Genomic DNA, 16,246 nt, shown 5'->3' on the forward strand with positions numbered 1-16,246 from the left:
GCGAGTTGGGTGAGACGTGTAGCACAGAGCGGCCCCACCGGACGCTAGAGCCGCGGCCAGGAGGGGCTATGGCGGCGGCCAGGGTGGGAGGACTGGGGGAGAGGACAGGGCGGGGGTTACTGGGGAGAGGTGGGGCTGGGGGCGAGGGGAGGCTGTGGAGAAGAGTCAGGGAGCAGTGGGAGATTGAGGGAAGCTCTGGGAACGGCAGGGTCTGAGGGATTTTAGATGGGGGCTTGGCGGGGGTAGAAGGGTCTGAGAGATTGTAGTTGGGGGGAAGAAGGATCTGAGGGATTTTAGATGGGGGTTTTGGGGGGTAGAAGGGTCTGAGAGATTATAGTTGGGGGGAAGAAGGATCTGGGGGATTTTAGATGGGGGTTTTGGGGGGTAGAAGGGCCTGAGGGATTATAGATAGGGGTTTGAGGTCAGCAAGCTCTAGGGGGTTTTAAGTGGGGCGTTGGGGGGCAGCAGGGTCTGGGGGATTTTAGATGAGGGTTTGGAGGGTGGAAGGGTTTGGGGGATTTTAGATGGGAGTTTGGGGGGCAGAAGGATCTGGAAGGGTTATAGATGGGGTTTGGGGGCAGAAGGATCTGGAAGGGCTACAGATGGGGTTTGGAGGGCAGAAAGGTCTGGAAGGGCTATGGATGGGGTCTGAGGGGCAGAAGGGTCTGGAAGGGCTATGGATGGGGTCTGAGGGGCAGAAGGGTCTGGAAGGACTATAGATGGGTTTGAGGGGCAGAAGGGTCTGGAAGGGCTATAGATGGGGTTTGGGGGGCAGAAGGGTCTGGAAGGGCTATAGATGGGGTTTGGGGGGCAGAAGGATCTGGATGGGCTATAGATGGGTTTGAGGGGCAGAAGGTCTGGAAGGGCTGTAGATGGGTTGGGGGGGCAGCAGGGTGTGTGGGGGCTATAGATAGGTGTTTGGGGGACAGAAGGATCTGGGGGTGTTACAGATGGGAGGCAGCAGGGTCTGGGTGTGGGTAATAGGGGTGGTGTGGAATGGAGGAGCGTGACCACCAGGGTCTGGGGGGAGGGGGGCAGGATGTGTGTGCTGGGGGTCTCCCCATCCCTGCAGCTGTGGGGCAGCCAGGCCTGATGTCCCCTGTGCTGTCCCATGTCCCTCTCCCAGCTCTGCTCCCTGCCCGGGCGGGCTCTGTACTGGCACATTCTGGGGCCAGTGAGGCAGCGGCGTGGCTACCGCGGGGACTCCCCGAAGGACTCGGGCAAGGACGTGCTGGAGATCCCTCTGCCCCCCTGGCAGGAGCGTCCCAACGAGCCTCTGGAGACCAAGAGAGCCAGGCTGCTGTATGAGAGCCGCAAAAGGGGCATGCTGGAGAACTGCATCCTGCTCAGGTGAGCTGCTGCTGCACCTCCAGCCTCCCTCCCGGCTCCTGCGGCACAGCTCTGGGGAGGAGCAGCTGAGGGAGCTGGGGGTGTTCAGCCTGGAGAAAAGGAGGCTGAGGGGAGACCTTCTGGCTCTCTGCAACTCCCTGCAAGGAGATTGGAGCCATGTGGGGATCAAGCTCTGCTCCCAAGCAACAAGGGCAGGACAAGAGGATATGGCCTCATGAAGTCCCTGGGGAGGTTTAGGTTGGACATGAAAATTCTTGACTGAAAGGGTTCTCAAACACTGGACCTTGCCCAGGGATGTGAATCCCCATCCCTGGAGGTATTTAAAAGAGGCAGAGATGTGGTGCTGAGGGCCATGATTCAGCACCAGCCTCGGGTAGAGTTAGAGAATGGTTGGACTCCTTTATCTCAAAGGTCTTCTCCAACCTCAACCATTCTGTGATTGTCAGCCACCCTCTGCTACTACCCCACCTCCAGCACCCCAACAATTTGTCCCCTGCAGACAGAGGTGGGCAGAGGTGGCTTTACAAGAGAGGTGACGCCAGCCCTGGAGAGCTAAGGGAGAAGGACTGGGGTGGGGAGTGTGGCTCCTGTGTAGTTCAGCTTCCTAAAGGTCTTCAGTGAAGAGGGAAGAGCCCCAGGCACTGCAGGGAAGAGTTTGGGGGCGTGGTGCACAGCCCTAATCTGAAACCTAAGGAGATGTGGTGGTGTGTAGAGGACAGAAAGCTGAGCTCTTGGGTAAGTCACCACAAGAGCTCTGCTGGTGTGAGTGCAGAGGTCAGAACTGCTGTGGGACAGGATGGGGCAGAGCCACAGGCAGCTGGAGGAGTGTGAGGGGTCTGGAGGAAGCTCCTACCTAATGGCTGAGCTGAAATTCTTTGTGTCCAGTTCTGGGCTCCCCAGTTCAAGAGAGACTGGGAACCAACAGAGAGAGTCCTCTGAAGATGCTGAGGGGCCTGGAGCAGCTCTGTGAGCAGCAAAGGCTGAGAGCCCTGGGGCTGGTGAGCCTGCAGAAGAGCAGCCCCAGAGGGGAGCTGAGCAATGCTCAGCAAGAGCTAAAGGAGCTGTGGGGGGCAAGAGGCTGGGGCCAGACTCTGCTGAGTGGTGCCCAGGGCCAGGCCAAGGGGCAGAGGGCACAAAGTGGAAGCCAGGAGGCTGCAGGTGAAGCTGAGGAGAAAGTTGTTTGGTGTGAGGGTGCTGGAGGCCTGGAGCAGGCTGGCCAGAGAGGTTGTGGAGTGTCCTTGTGTGGAGAGCTTCCAACCCCCCCTGGGCATTGTGCTGCTGGGCAAGCTGCTGTGGGTGCCCTGCTGGAGCAGGGGGCTTGGACTGGCTGAGCTCCAGAGCTCCCTTCCAGTCCCACCATGCTGGGATGCTGTGGGAAGGAGGGATGTAGTCGTTGGGATGCATGCACAGGGCTGGGGCTGGAGGCAGGAGACAGGAGCGCTTTGGACACAGCTCCTCTCTGTCTTCTGGCACTGTGCAGCAAGCTGGATACCAGCCATGATTAGAAGCCTAATAGCAGCCCAGCTCTTCCTCCAGTCACACTCATCCTCTCTCCAGCCTCTTTGCAAAGGAGAACCTGAGCAAGATGAGCGAGCAGCAGCTGAACCTCTACGACCGCCTCATCAACGAGCCCAGCAACGACTGGGACATCTACTACTGGGCCACAGGTAGGGTACAGCTGCCCCCTGGGACCCTCTCTGGGGCTGTGGGAGCTGGCTTTGGGTCGGTGAGGGTGCTGCTGGGTGCTCTGGGACGGGACAGAGCTGGTTCTGAGCTGGTTTTTTTGCTGGTTGTACCCCAGAAGCCAAGCCCACCCCAGCTGAGTTTGAGAACGATGTGATGGCCATGCTGAGGGACTTTGCCAAGAACAAGAAGAGGGAGCAGAGGCTGAGGCAGCCAGACCTGGAGTACCTCTTTGAGCCACCCCGCTGACAGAAGAGCCTCCTTCACCCTCCCCATCCCCTGGAGCAGAGGAGAGAAACACAGAGCCCTGTGGGAATGCTGCTGCTGCTGCTGCTCCTCTCCTCCTCCTCCTCCTCTTCCTCCAGCAGCAGCTTTTGGACTCTCAGGATGTGCTGAATAAAGCCATAGCTGCTAGCCCTGCTGTTCCTGCTGCTTGTGGGCTCAGGGCTCTGCTCTTCTTGGTGGCCTCGGGAGCAGGTCCTGTGGCCTTCCAACTCACCCTGGCACATGCCAGCTTGTCACTGTCACCAACTCTTCCCTGTGTCCTTGAAACCCTTTTTTTTTTGGTGCACCCAGGGGAGCTTGATGGTGCTGCAGGAGGGTGTAGTGAGACCTCCTGCTCCCAGCAGTCCCCAGGCAGCAGTGACAGTCCCTGTGTGGCTATGTCCCCCTGTGTCACTCAGCCTGTTACCAGGAGACGGTGTCACCATCCCAACCTCTGCCTCTGTGGGGACATTCCAGAGCTACCACCACCCCTGGGCAGGCAGAGAGCTGCTCTGGGACAGCCCAGCCATGGCCTGTCCTTTTGCCTGTCCCCGTGGGAAGCTGCGCTCCCTGCCCCCGGGGCTGGCCACTGGCTTCCCCTCACCCAGGTTGGAGACAGGAGGAAGCAGCGAGCTCATGAACTTCTACACCACCAGCTACACAGTGGCCCATGGTAGGGGGGGGTGTCCCAAAACCCCCCTGAAAGCTGGGGGGAGTGGGGGCTCATTCCCCAGGGCTGAGCCCCCTTCTTGCTGTCCCCAGGCCAGCCACGCTTCCGTCCCCGCCTCGGCCACCACGCTGGTGCGGGGTTTGTGCCCAACAACTACTCAGCCCTCTCCTACCTGCTCTGCCCACCCAGCACATCAGAGGGGTAGGTGCTCCTGCTGCCTGTGGGGACAGGGGACAAGGTTTTGGGGTCACCTCTGTGGCAGCCACCTGGTCCTTCTGCCCCAGCCACTGCCAGGACATTGCCACCTCCACCACCACCAAGCATTTCAAGCCCCTCTGGCTCCCCGATGGCCGAAGCTTCCTGCCCAGACATGTGCACCAGCCAGGGAGTGGCTACCTCCAGGAGTGTCCCCCTGCCTGCCTCTGTACAGAGGGGCTGAGTCCTCAGCACGCTGGGGTCCTCCAGGGCCCCCCCAAAACATCCAGGGAACGTGGCACTGAGAAACACCACACTGGTCCTGCCCGCCCAGGTATGGGTTTGGGGGTGCTGGTGGTCCTGGGGCCAGCTCCATCCCCAGCTGGGTTTGGTGGTCCTGGGGCCAGCTCCATCCCCAGCATGGTTTGGGGGTGCTGCTGGTTCTGGGGCCAGCTCCATCCCCAGCATGGTTTGGGGGTGCTGGTGGTCCTGGGGCCACCTCTATCTCCATCAGGGTTTGGTGGTCATGGGGCCAGCTCCATCCCCAGCAATGTTTGGGGGTGGTGGTGGTCCTGGGGCCAGCTCCATCCCCAGCTGGGTTTGGTGGTCCTGGGGCCAGCTCCATCCCCAGCATGGTTTGGGGGTGCTGCTGGTTCAGGGGCCAGCTCCATCCCCAGCATGGTTTGGGGGTGGTGGTGGTCCTGGGGCCAGCTCCATCCCCAGCAATGTTTGGGGGTGGTGGTGGTCCTGGGGCCAGCTCCATCCCCAGCATGGTTTAGGGATGCTGGTGGTCCTGGGGCCAGCTCCATCCCCAGCAATGTTTGGGGGTGCTGGTGGTCCTGGGGCCATCTCTATCTCCAGCAGGGTTTGGTGGTCCTGGGGCCAGCTCCATCCCCAACAGGGTTTGGGGTGCTGGTGGTCCTGGGGCCATCTCTATCTCCAGCAGGGTTTGGTGGTCCTGGGGCCAGCTCCATCCCCAGCAATGTTTGGGGGTGCTGGTGGTCCTGGGGCCAGCTCCATCCCCAGCAATGTTTGGGGGTGCTGGTGGTCCTGGGGCCATCTCTATCTCCAGCAGGGTTTGGTGGTCCTGGGGCCAGCTCCATCCCCAACAGGGTTCGGGGTGCTGGTGGTCCTGGGGCCAACTCTGACACCAGGAGCCTTTGGGGCTGCTGGAGTGCTGGGCCAGGTAATGCCATGGTTGGCTGTGGGGCTGGGTTGGGGACAGGGGACGGTCCTGGGGGCTCCCCATGCCCTCTGCCCCATCTGTTCCCCACAGACATCCTTCAGAAGGTGACCATCGGTGCCAAGGAGCAGTCAGGCTTCACCAGGGCCATCCCAAGGACCAAGGACATTCTGCCAGCCCTGCCAGGCCAGCCTGTGAGCCACCCTCCCCCCCGCCTCCCCACCCCCTGGCTGTTAGAGCCTCCCCCTGCTCCCTGCACCCCAAGGGACACTTTTCTCCCCCCAGCTCGGCCTGAGTGTCACCAGGATGGATTATGTGCCCTCTGTGCACAGCCATGTAAGTGAGACCCCTCTTCCCTCCCCCCGAGCAGGCAGGGGTGGGGGGTGGCACAGGGGACACCTGTGTGCCAGCCACCCCATCTCTATCCTCTGCCAGGGCAGAGAGACTCTTGCAGCACTGCCCCTGGGCTCTGAGAGAGGCAGCGGGTTCACCAGGGAGGTGCCAAGCTCCCTGGGCACAGTGGTGAGCAGGACCCCACCCCACAACCTGTCCCCATGTGTCCTCCTCCTCCTCCTCACACCCATGGTCTCCATGCAGGACTTGCCCATGCTGGGCCACCAAGGGCTGCAGGCACCTGGAGTGACCCACAGCAGCTTCCTGGGATGCCAAAGAGTTGGCAGAACGGTGGGTGGTGGCATGGCCCTGTGCCCACCCCTGTCCCCATCCCTGTTGTCCCTGTCCCCTTCAGACCATGCACCCAACCTGCCTCCATCCTCCAGGAGCCATCAGGGTTCACTACCAACTACAGCCAGAACATCACCTTTGGTCCAACCTTGTCCCCCACAGCATCAGGTGAGGTTGGGGTGACCCTGATTTGAGGTGGGGGGGGAAGGGTCTTACTGTAGGTTGAGGGTCTCCAGCCTCTTGAGGGTCTCCAGCCTCACCACCTCATTCCTCTTGGCTTTTCCAGCTCACTGGTGTCAGGATTCATCCTGGACAGCGAGACCCATGGGAGGCATCCAGCCCCAACGTCCCAGTGGCTTCAGCACCAACAACCACACCACTGGGCTTGGGGACACTGTTGGCCACCTCCTGGCATGACACCCTCCCCAGGTCCCAGCAGCAGCCCCCAGTATTCTGTGTCCCCCTCTCAGTCCCTGGAAGCAGATGGAGAAATGACCCCCCCCCCAAAAAAAAATCTTCTTGGGCACAGTGTCATTGTCAGCCCTGTCACCTCCAGCGACCTATGGGGAGCTGTGCCTGCCCCACACTCTTCTTTCGGGGGCTGCCTGCACCCCAAAAGCTGGCAGGAGGATGTGGTGGGGGGCACAGAGGAGGAGGAAGGGGGTGTCACCTGGCTGGCAGCCGCTGGAGGGCTGTACGAGCCCAGCTTTCCAGAGCTGGCTGTGGGATGACACAGCTGATTTGCAGGGAAAATCCAGGCAGGGCTGGCTGGGGTGGGGAGGAGGAGGAGGAAGAGGAAGGAGGAGGAAGGAGAGCCCCTCCCCCGCGACACTCTCCAGCCTGGACCCAGCAGGGTGGGCAGCAATGGCATGGGGAGGGGTCGGCTGCAATTTGGGGGTCTCCATCCGTGCCCAGCCTGGCCCCAGAGAGGGGTGGGGATGGGGAAGGGGCTGGGCAGGGCATGAGGAAGGCATGGGTGGGGCAGAGGGCAGAGCAATGGTGGGGCAGGGCACAGACGGGGGACAGGCAGGGCACTGGTGGGACAATGATGGGGCACAGGCAGGGGACTGGTGTGGCACAGGCAGGGCACAGACGGGGCACAGGCATGGCACAGGTGGGACAATGATGGGGCACAGGCGCGTGACGCTGATGGGCAGGGTGTGGCACAAGCAGGGCATGGGCGTGGCCCGGAAGGCGTGGCTTCCCGATGGGAGTGCCCATCTATCAGCTGCCCCACCCCTCCGTCCGTCCTTGCCCCTTCGCTCCCATTGGCCGCGGCCGGTTGCCATGGCACTAGCGGCAGCGTGGTCCCCGTGCCCGTCGCCGGTGCCCTCTGCCAGCGCCCGGTGCCAGCGCCGGGGATGGGTAGCGGCGGCTCCTCGGGACGCGGGACGCGGTTGGCGTCGGCCGAAGGCCCCGAGGGCACCGAGCAGCGGCTGGAGGTGCGGAAGGGAAAGGTGCCCGAGGCTCTGTGGGCACAGCGGGGGGTCCAGAAGCTGTACCTGAGCGGCGCGGGGCTGCGGGAGATCCCAGCCGAGCTGGGGGCGCTGCGGCACCTCCGCACGCTGGCACTGGATGGCAACGAGCTGATGGAGGTGCCCGACGCCCTGTGCCAGCTGCCTCGCCTGGCACACCTCTACCTGGGGCGCAACGGCTTGCAGTGGCTGCCGGCTGCCTTCGCCCAGCTCCAGAGCCTGCGGTGCCTGTGGCTGGAGGGCAACTTCTTCGCCCACTTCCCCCGAGCCCTGCTGCGCCTGCCCGAGCTCCGCAGCCTGCAGCTGGGCGACAACCGCCTGGCACGCCTGCCCTCCAGCCTGCCCAGCCTGGGCAGCCTCCGGGGGCTCTGGCTTTACGGCAACCGTTTCACCGAGTTCCCCCCTGCCCTGCTGCTCATGGGCCAGCTCCGTGTCCTCGACCTGGACCGCAACCGCATCGCCGCCTTCCCCGACCTCTCCGACCTCACCAACCTCTCCCTCCTCTCCTACGACCACAACCCCGTCCACCAGCCTCCCAGGGTGGGAGATGCCACCCGGCTGGTGGGGGATGGGGCACAGGAGTTCATGGAGGAGAGGCAGCAACGCCTGCAGAGCCTTCAGAAGCAAGAAGAGGAGGAGGAGGAGGAGAAGGAGGAGGAGGAGGAGGAAGGCACCGCTGAGGTCCCACCGGTGGTTCCTGAGGATGACTGCCCGCTGCTGGAGAATGAGGAGGGTGACTTTGTGGCCCTGCCAGGCTCCCCTGAGGAAATGTGAGCTGCCAGGCTGTGACCAGACACCCGCAGGGGGGTTGGGAGAGTCCCAGAGGCCAGCATCTCCCAGCTGGGACTGGGGAAGGAGGAAGCTCACAGGCTCCACGTGAAGAAGACCAGTCTGAAGACCAGCACCTCCTAGCTGGACCAGCAAAGGGCTGCCTCCTGACTCTGCAGGGCTGCTGGATCACTGCTGGGATCTACCAGGTCACCTTAGAACATCCCATGGGGTTGCCCTGGATGGGGGACAGCCCTCTGCCACCACGGGTGACCCCACAGCCCCCATTTACCTGCTGGGCAGGTCCCAGCAAGGGTCCCCTGCCTTCAAGCACAGGGACCTTCTGCCCATGTGCTGCAGCTGGCCCACCACCACCAGTGTCTCCTTTTCTCCTGGCTCTGTGGACAAGGCAGGAAAAGCAGCAGCATTTGGATTTGCTCCACATGGATCCCATCAACTTGAAGAGCAGCAAGGGCCAAGAGCAAAGACATAGACCTCAACCTCCTTCCCACTGGGACTGGGCTGGTGGAGAGAAAAGTCTACACTGGGCTCCCTCCAGCCATCAGGTTTGGGAAGGAGCTGATGGAAACTCCAGCTGGGCACAAGCTGGAAAAGGTTTTGTCTCTGTATGGGAAGAGCAGCCCCAGCTACCCCGAAAAGAACACCACCAAAGCCAGGGCTGTCACCTCATCCTTTCTCTTCTCCCCTCTGAGTACCCAACTCATGCCATAAAAAAGAAAAAAAAGAAGCACAAATCCCAAAAAACCCAAAGTGAGAGGAACGTGGTGGGCTCAGATCCCCAGGGGAACCATGGCAGGGAAGAGCAAGAGCTAAAGGAGCTGTGGGGGGCAAGAGGCTGGGGCCAGACTCTGCTGAGTGGTGCCCAGGGCCAGGCCAAGGGGCAGAGGGCACAAAGTGGAAGCCAGGAGGCTGCAGGTGAAGCTGAGGAGAAAGTTGTTTGGTGTGAGGGTGCTGGAGGCCTGGAGCAGGCTGGCCAGAGAGGTTGTGGAGTGTCCTTGTGTGGAGAGCTTCCAACCCCCCCTGGGCATTGTGCTGCTGGGCAAGCTGCTGTGGGTGCCCTGCTGGAGCAGGGGGCTTGGACTGGCTGAGCTTCAGAGCTCCCTTCCAACACCACCATGCTGGGGCTCTTCAGTTGGAGTTCTGTTTTCCTCCTGCTGTCTCTGAGCCATCCCAGTGTGGTGGGCTGGTGCCCACTGGAGGTTTCAGGCCATACATCTGCTTCTAATTGCCAGGGGTTTGGGTTTGGGGGCTGGGTGGCAGCCAGACCTCCTGCCACATCCTCTGCCACACTGGTGAAGTGGCTGCTGCTAGGATCTGTGTCCCTCTCTCCCTGCTCTGCAGCAGGAACCACAGCTATTTGTGACATCCCTTGGATGTGTGGTGCCCGTCGGTGCCAACCAACAAAGGAGCTCCTGCCTTTCTAGCAGGAATGAAGCCCCATGCCCATGCCCAAATGATGGATTTGGGGCTTGGCAGGGGCTTGGCAGGAGCTTGGGTTGTTCTTCCTCTCAGGGTTGGTTCTGCCTATGGGGATGGGCACAGGCTGTAGGCCCTCCTGCCACCCTTCGCTGTTGTGATGGGTAGCAGGCAGAGCACTGTGGCATGGGGCACCCCCAACCACACTGGTGGCATCTGGGGGTGCTCCCAGCTTTCAGGGGTGCACAGGGGTCATGCCATCAACCTGAGGTGCTGGCCCTGGCATGGACCCAGCTTGAAGTGAGTCATCCTTTTCTCCTTGGCACAACCCACCTGGTGCCACCACGCAGACCCCTGCCAGTCAGCGCAGGTTGCCCTGGGTGCCACCAGCCTGTCCCCACAGAACTCCAGAAGGGATTGGAAAGGGATAAGGAGGGGGGGGAGGGTGTCCTTACCTCCCCACAACCTTTCTCCAACCATTTCATCTTTGCTTTCACACCCTGCTTGATGAAGGAGCTGGGGGGTTGGGGTTCCAAAGCTGGCACAGCGGCGGTGACAAGCAGCACGGTGCCACCGGTGCCAGGAGACAAAACCACCCCCCTGGTTGGGTTTGGGGTTTTGGGTTTTTTTTTTTTGGTGTGGGTTTTTTTTTTTCTCCCTGCTCTGCACAAGTATTTTTGGGGCTGTTGGCATCATCCATACGTCTGTCTCTCTATATATATCCCTGCCTCCTCTCCCATCCCTTGCATCCCAACGGTTGGTGGCCTCGCCGCAGCTGGGATCATGCTGCTATTCCCATCTGCTCCTCTTGGCCACCAGCACAAGGAAGAGGGAAGAAGGCAAAAATGGGATTAGGGATGGGGATGGATCAGCCAGGCTGTGGTGTGCAACAGGAGCACCCAAAATGGGGTCAAATATGGGGGGTGAGGGTTTGGGGAGGAGTGCAGGGGGTGTTGTGTTGTGTTGTGTTGTGTTGTGTTGTGTTGATTGATGGAGAGGGATCAGTGAAACCCAGCCTGGATCTGTGGTGTCCATGCTTCCAAAATTCCCAGGTTTGGCTCAGCTGGGTGCAAAGCAGAGCTTGGATTGGTGCAGGCATAGAATCATAGAATGGTTTGGGTTGGAAGGGATTCTCCAAGGTCATCCAGTCCAACCTCCCTGCTCTCAGCAGGGACATCTCCAACCAGAGCAGGTTGATCAGGGCTCCAGCAAGTTTGACCTTGAATGTCTCCAGGGATGAAGCCTCTACCACATCTCTGGCAACCTCTTTCAATGCCTCACCACCCTCACTGTGAAGAACTTCCTCCTGGTGTCCAACCTAAATCTCCCCTACTCTAGTTTCAAGCCATTGTTCCTCATCCTATCCCCAGAGGCCCTTCTGAACAGCCTCTCCCCAGCCTTCCTGTAGGTCCTCTTCAGATACTGAAATGCTGACCAAAGGTCTCCCTGGAGCCTTCTCCAGGCTGAACAGCCCCAACTCTCCCAGCCTGTCCCCATAGGAGAGCTGCTCCAGCCCTCTGATCATCCTCATGGCCTGCTCTGGACCCACTCCAGCAGGTCCATGTCCTTGTGCTGGGGCCCCAGAGCTGGACACAGCAGAGCAGAGGAGCAGGATCTCCTCTCTCCATCTCTGGCCATGCTGCTTTGGATGCAGCCCAGGCTGCCATTGGCCTTCTGGGCAGCAAGTGCCCATTGCTGGCTCCTGTCCAGCTTCTCACCCACCTGCACCCCCAGGTCCTTCTCTGCAGGGCTGCTCTCAATCTCATGAGCCCCCAGGCTGGATTGTCCCAGATGAACTGCAGGACCTTGCACTTTGCCTTCACAGAATCACAGAATGTTAGGGGTTGGAAGGGACCTCAGGAGATCATCCAGTCCAAGCCCCCTGCCAGGGCAGGATCACCCAGAGCAGATCACACAGGAACTCATCTCCAGAGAGGGAGATGGTGCCTTACAAAACCTCAGGAGGTTCTCCTGAGCCCCACCTCTATATCCTGTGCAGGTCCCTCTAGATGGATCCCATCCCTCAGTCTTCTCAGCCATACCACTCATCTTGGTGTCCTCTGCAAAGCTGCTGAGAGTGCCCTCAACCTCACTGTGTCCTTGACGAAGGTTCTGGGCAGCACTGGTGCCAGTATGGACCCCTGAGGGCCACCACTGGTCACCACCCATCTCCATCTTGGCCATCAAGCCACTGACCACCACAAGCAGCAGCAACCTACTCTCCTGCTCCACAGAGGAGCTGGTCAAAGGAGGGGACAACCTTGTCCCTTGCTGCCACCAGCCACCTAGAGGCTGGTGGCAATGCTTTACCCCAGCAGCTGGATGGTGGCTCCAGGGGGATGTTCTCCCAGGGAAGGAGGACACCTTTCTCCTCCCGTGGCCACGGCTGGAATTTCCTTTATTTATTCAAGACCAGTGCCTGGTGAATTATTGAAGAGGCACCGGAGCCCTCTGCAGGGACGACCTCGTGTCCCCTGCCTCCTCCACAAGCATCTACCGAGGACCTTGTCCCTCACGTCTGGCCCCCTCCTTCCCAGAGCCAGATCCCAGTGCCCCACCCAGCCCCTCCCAGTCCAACTCCACCCTGTGATGGGCACCCCCTCCCCCCCCCCCCCAGCTGTCCCCTTTGCTGCTTGTGGGGACACCCTAGTTGTGACCCCCACCTCAGGGCAGGGCTGGCAGGGTTGGTCCCTAGGGCTGAGAGACCCAAAAGTCCCCCATGTGGGGCCCCAAACCCCAAAGTCTCCCTTCTGCTGCTCCCCCTTTGTCCCCCCTTCTTCTGCATGCAGCTGGGGGGGGGGGGGGAGCTGCTCAGTGCTGGGGGGATTCTTGGTGCTGGGGGGGGACGATTGGCACTGGGGGGGGGAATCTTGGTACTGGAGGGGATGTTTGGTACTGGGGGATGGTGCTTGGTACTGAGGGGGGAACAGTTTGGTAGTGGGGAGGTAGTGTTTGGTGCTGGGGAGGGATGTTCAGTGCTGGAGGGGGATGCTGGGTGCTGGGGGGGGGATGCTCGGTGCCGGGGGGGTATGTTCAGTGCTGGAGGAGGATGCTCAGTGCCTGGGGGGGACACTCGGTGCTGGGGGGGGATGCTCAGTGCTGGGGGGGGGATGCTCAGTGCTGGGGGGGATGCTTGGTGCTGGGGGGGGATACTTGGTGGTGGTGGTGGATGCTCGGTGCTGGGGGGGATGCTCGGTGCTGGGGGGGGATGCTCAGTGCTGGGGGGAAGATACTTGGTGCTGGAGGGGTATGCTCGGTGCTGGAGGGGTATGCTCGGTGCTGGAGGGGGATGCTCAGTGGTGGAGGGGGATGCTCAGTGCTGGGGGGGATGCTCAGTGCTGGGGGGGATGCTTGGTGCTGGAGAGGGATACTTGGTGATGGGGGGGATGCTCGGTGCTTTGGGGGGATGCTTGGTGCTGGAGAGGGATACTTGGTGATGGGGGGGATGCTCAGTGCTGGGGGGGATGCTCAGTGCTGGGGGGGATGCTCGGTGCTGGGGGGGATGCTCAGTGCTGGGGGGATGCTCGGTGCTGGGGGGGATGCTCGTGCTGGGGGGGATGCTCGGTGCTGGGGGGGATGCTCGGTGCTTTGGGGGGATGCTTGGTGCTGGAGAGGGATACTTGGTGATGGGGGGGGGGGATGCTCAGTGGTGGAGAGCGTTGCTCAGTGGTGGTGGTGGGAGTCGCTCGGTGCTGGGGGGTTGTTCACTGCTGGGGGCGTGCCCGGTGCCGGAGGAGATTCTCAGTGCTGAGGGAGATGTTCAGCGGTTGGAGGTCGCTCAGCCAGCTGCAGGTGACCCTACGCCCCCCATCCCCACCGCGGCCACCCCTCCCACACGTATGTGTGCCCCCTCCCTGCCCAGAGCCGAGGCAGACTGGCAGTTACCGACTGTCCTTTATCACCAGGAACAGGGGCTGCGTCCAGAAAAAAAACCAAACAAACCCGAGGGGCCTCCCACTGCCCCAAAAAGAAGATTCCAAGCCTCACCCCCCCACCCCCCTCCCCAACACACAACATCCCTTTGAGTGCATCCCCCTCCCCCTCCCCTGCAAAAAAAAAACCAACCCAAAAAGGGGTCAGTTGGGCACTCTTTGCAATGAGGTGACATCCCCTTGCTCCAGCCCTTCTGGGCTTTTCTTTTTGTTTGTTTGTTTGTTTTTTTTTTTTCCTGTTGGTGTTTGATTTATTGATTTTTTTGTTTGGTTGTTGTGTTTTTTATTCTTTAAACATTTTTAATCTTTTTTTTCTTTTTTTTTTCCTTCTGTGTTTTACACACCAGTTGGATGTTGTTGGTTTGTTTTTTTTTTCTTTTCACCCATTTTTAATCTTTCGGGTTTTTTTCTTTCTGTATTTTACACACCAGTTGGATGTTGGTTTGTTGTTGGTTTTTTTTTTAACCATTTTTAATATTCTTTTTTTAATCTTTTTTTTTAATCTTTTTTTTTCCTTCTGTATTTTACACACCAGTTGGATGTTGCTTTGTTGTTTGTTTTTTTTTTCTTTTTACCCATTTTTAATCTTTTGGGGTTTTTTCCTTCTGTATTTTACACACCAGTTGGATGTTGCTTTGTTGTTTTTTTAATTTTTACCCACTTTTAATCTTTTTTTTCCTTCTGTATTTTACACACCAGTTGGATGTTGCTTTGTTGTTTTTTTTTCTTTTTACCCATTTTTAATCTTTTTTCCCCCCTTCTGTAGTTTAGACATCAGTTGGATGTTGCCTTGTTGTTGGTATTTTCTTTTTACCCATTTTTAATCTTTTTTTTCCCCTTCTGTATTTTACACACCAGTTGGAGGTTGCCTTGTTGTTGTTTTTTTTTTTTTACCCATTTTTGATATTCTTTTTATTTCCCTTCTGTATTTTACACACCAGTTGGATGTTGCCTTGTTGTTATTGTTTTTTTTTTTACCCATTTTTAATATTCTTTTTTTCCCCTTCTGTATTTTACACACCAGTTGGATGTTGCCTTGTTGTTGTTTTTTTTTTACCCATTTTTAATATTCTTTTTTTTTTCACCCATTTTTAATATTCTTTTTTTCCCCTTCTGTATTTTACACACCAGTTGGATGTTGCTTTGTTGTTGTGGTTTGTTTTTTTTTTGTTGGTTTTCATTTTACTGTCACATGAAGAAGAGAAATTACCTGAACAAGATCACAGCTAAGAGCTCTAGAGTTAAAAAAAAAAAAAAAAATACACAACTCTCCCCCCACCCTTACCCCACTCCCTCCCCTTCCCCCAGCTTGGCACACAGCCCCTAGGGGGACACCCCTCACCCCTTCCCCCCACCCACAGTGCCCTGGTTTGGAGGATGGGGGTGGAGCAAGAGGGAGGGGGGTGGTCCCATGGCTCCAGCCCCTTCCCCAGACATGTAAATCTCTTCTTTTATGGTAAAAAAGCAAAAAAAAACCCCAAAAAACAAACAAAAAAGAGAGAGACTATGACAAAAAAAAAAAAACAAGAATGTCCCTAAAAGCATTATTACTGCAGTAGCAGAATTATGACTTCTCTCCAGATTGTCCAAAGAGCATCTAAAGAAGGACCATGGAGGGGGCTACAGGACCACCCCCATCCCCCTTACCCATTGCCACCTTGTCCCCACTTAGCCCCAGGGTGCCAGGGATCTCCCCCTCCCCCTCCTCCAAAGGAACAAGCAGCCAAGCACCCCAGGGAGGGGGATTTATTTGGGGTGTCCTGGTGGCAAATCCCCTTCCATGCAGTGGGGAAACTCCATGGAGCAAAGTCTCCTCCTCCACCACCCCCACCCCATTCGTGCCCCCTCCCCGCCAAGGGTGGCACGAATGGGGTGCACTGGGTGCTGGGAACACGCTGTGGCACAGGGATGATGGTGACAAACACTCACAGGAACAGGGCTCCAGGCTGCACACAGTGTGTGTCTCCCCCCTCCCCACCTCCTCCCAGGGGACTCTGGTGGCACCTGGGGGCTGTGGCTTGGTGGCACCCAGTGGTGGCGGTGGGGGGTTGGTGTCCCTCCCCCATGGGTGCAGGAAGGGTGAAGGGTGGTGGGTGCCATGGAGGGAGTAGGAAGACTGAGGATGGGGGACCCCTGGCCGGGTGGGATGGCTCTGTGCCCATGGGCACCCTTTGGGCTCACTCTGGGAGTCCCTGTGCCCATGGGGTGGCCATGCCCTACCTGAGATGGCTGTGGAGGTGGCAGCAGCCACCTCCCCTCCTCCAGAAGAGCTTGGCCTCCATCCAGATGCCGGGGGCTCATGGTGTCCCCCACCCTGGCCAGCTTGGAGGGGCTCTGCTTTACCTGGCACCGAGCGTCACCTGCTGGGGACAGGGCTGTGCCACACCACGCTCAGTGCCGACGTGGTCCTGGCAGGAGCCACATCCACCACGGGGAGCCACCACTGACCCCAGCAGTGAGGAGGAGCCACAAGGGTGACCCCCATCTGTCACCCACCCCTCCCCCCAGGAGCTGCCCTAAAGACTTGCCCCCATGGGGCTGGCCCTGCTTCGAGGAGCCCTTGTGCCAGCAGTCTGTGTCCCGGGGAGCGGGCAGGGGTCCAGCA

At 59.1% G+C, this 16,246-nt stretch overlaps 3 protein-coding genes across 3 annotated transcripts; all 3 read left to right on the plus strand.

The window, feature by feature from the left end:
* Window positions 1-50: 50 nt before the first annotated feature.
* On the plus strand, window positions 51-3,430 carry SDHAF2 (succinate dehydrogenase complex assembly factor 2). The gene is made up of 4 exons (XM_054390677.1): window positions 51-83; window positions 1,127-1,350; window positions 2,908-3,017; window positions 3,152-3,430. The coding sequence occupies exons 1-4, from the start codon at window positions 69-71 to the stop codon at window positions 3,280-3,282; spliced, it is 480 nt and encodes a 159-aa protein (XP_054246652.1). The 5' UTR covers window positions 51-68; the 3' UTR covers window positions 3,283-3,430.
* A 395-nt stretch (window positions 3,431-3,825) lies between these two features.
* Window positions 3,826-6,446, plus strand: PPP1R32 (protein phosphatase 1 regulatory subunit 32). Its single transcript, XM_054390418.1, has 9 exons — window positions 3,826-3,970; window positions 4,060-4,168; window positions 4,252-4,496; window positions 5,439-5,539; window positions 5,631-5,681; window positions 5,781-5,867; window positions 5,943-6,029; window positions 6,125-6,197; window positions 6,316-6,446. The coding sequence occupies exons 1-9, from the start codon at window positions 3,826-3,828 to the stop codon at window positions 6,444-6,446; spliced, it is 1,029 nt and encodes a 342-aa protein (XP_054246393.1).
* Window positions 6,447-7,390: 944 nt separating this feature from the next.
* Window positions 7,391-8,278, plus strand: LRRC10B (leucine rich repeat containing 10B). The gene has a single exon (XM_054390420.1). It carries the CDS (start codon window positions 7,391-7,393, stop codon window positions 8,276-8,278), a length of 888 nt encoding a protein of 295 aa, XP_054246395.1.
* Window positions 8,279-16,246: the final 7,968 nt, after the last annotated feature.

This window comes from Indicator indicator, chromosome 21 (assembly GCF_027791375.1).
Source record: "Indicator indicator isolate 239-I01 chromosome 21, UM_Iind_1.1, whole genome shotgun sequence".
In the NCBI taxonomy this organism is placed as follows: domain Eukaryota; kingdom Metazoa; phylum Chordata; class Aves; order Piciformes; family Indicatoridae; genus Indicator; species Indicator indicator.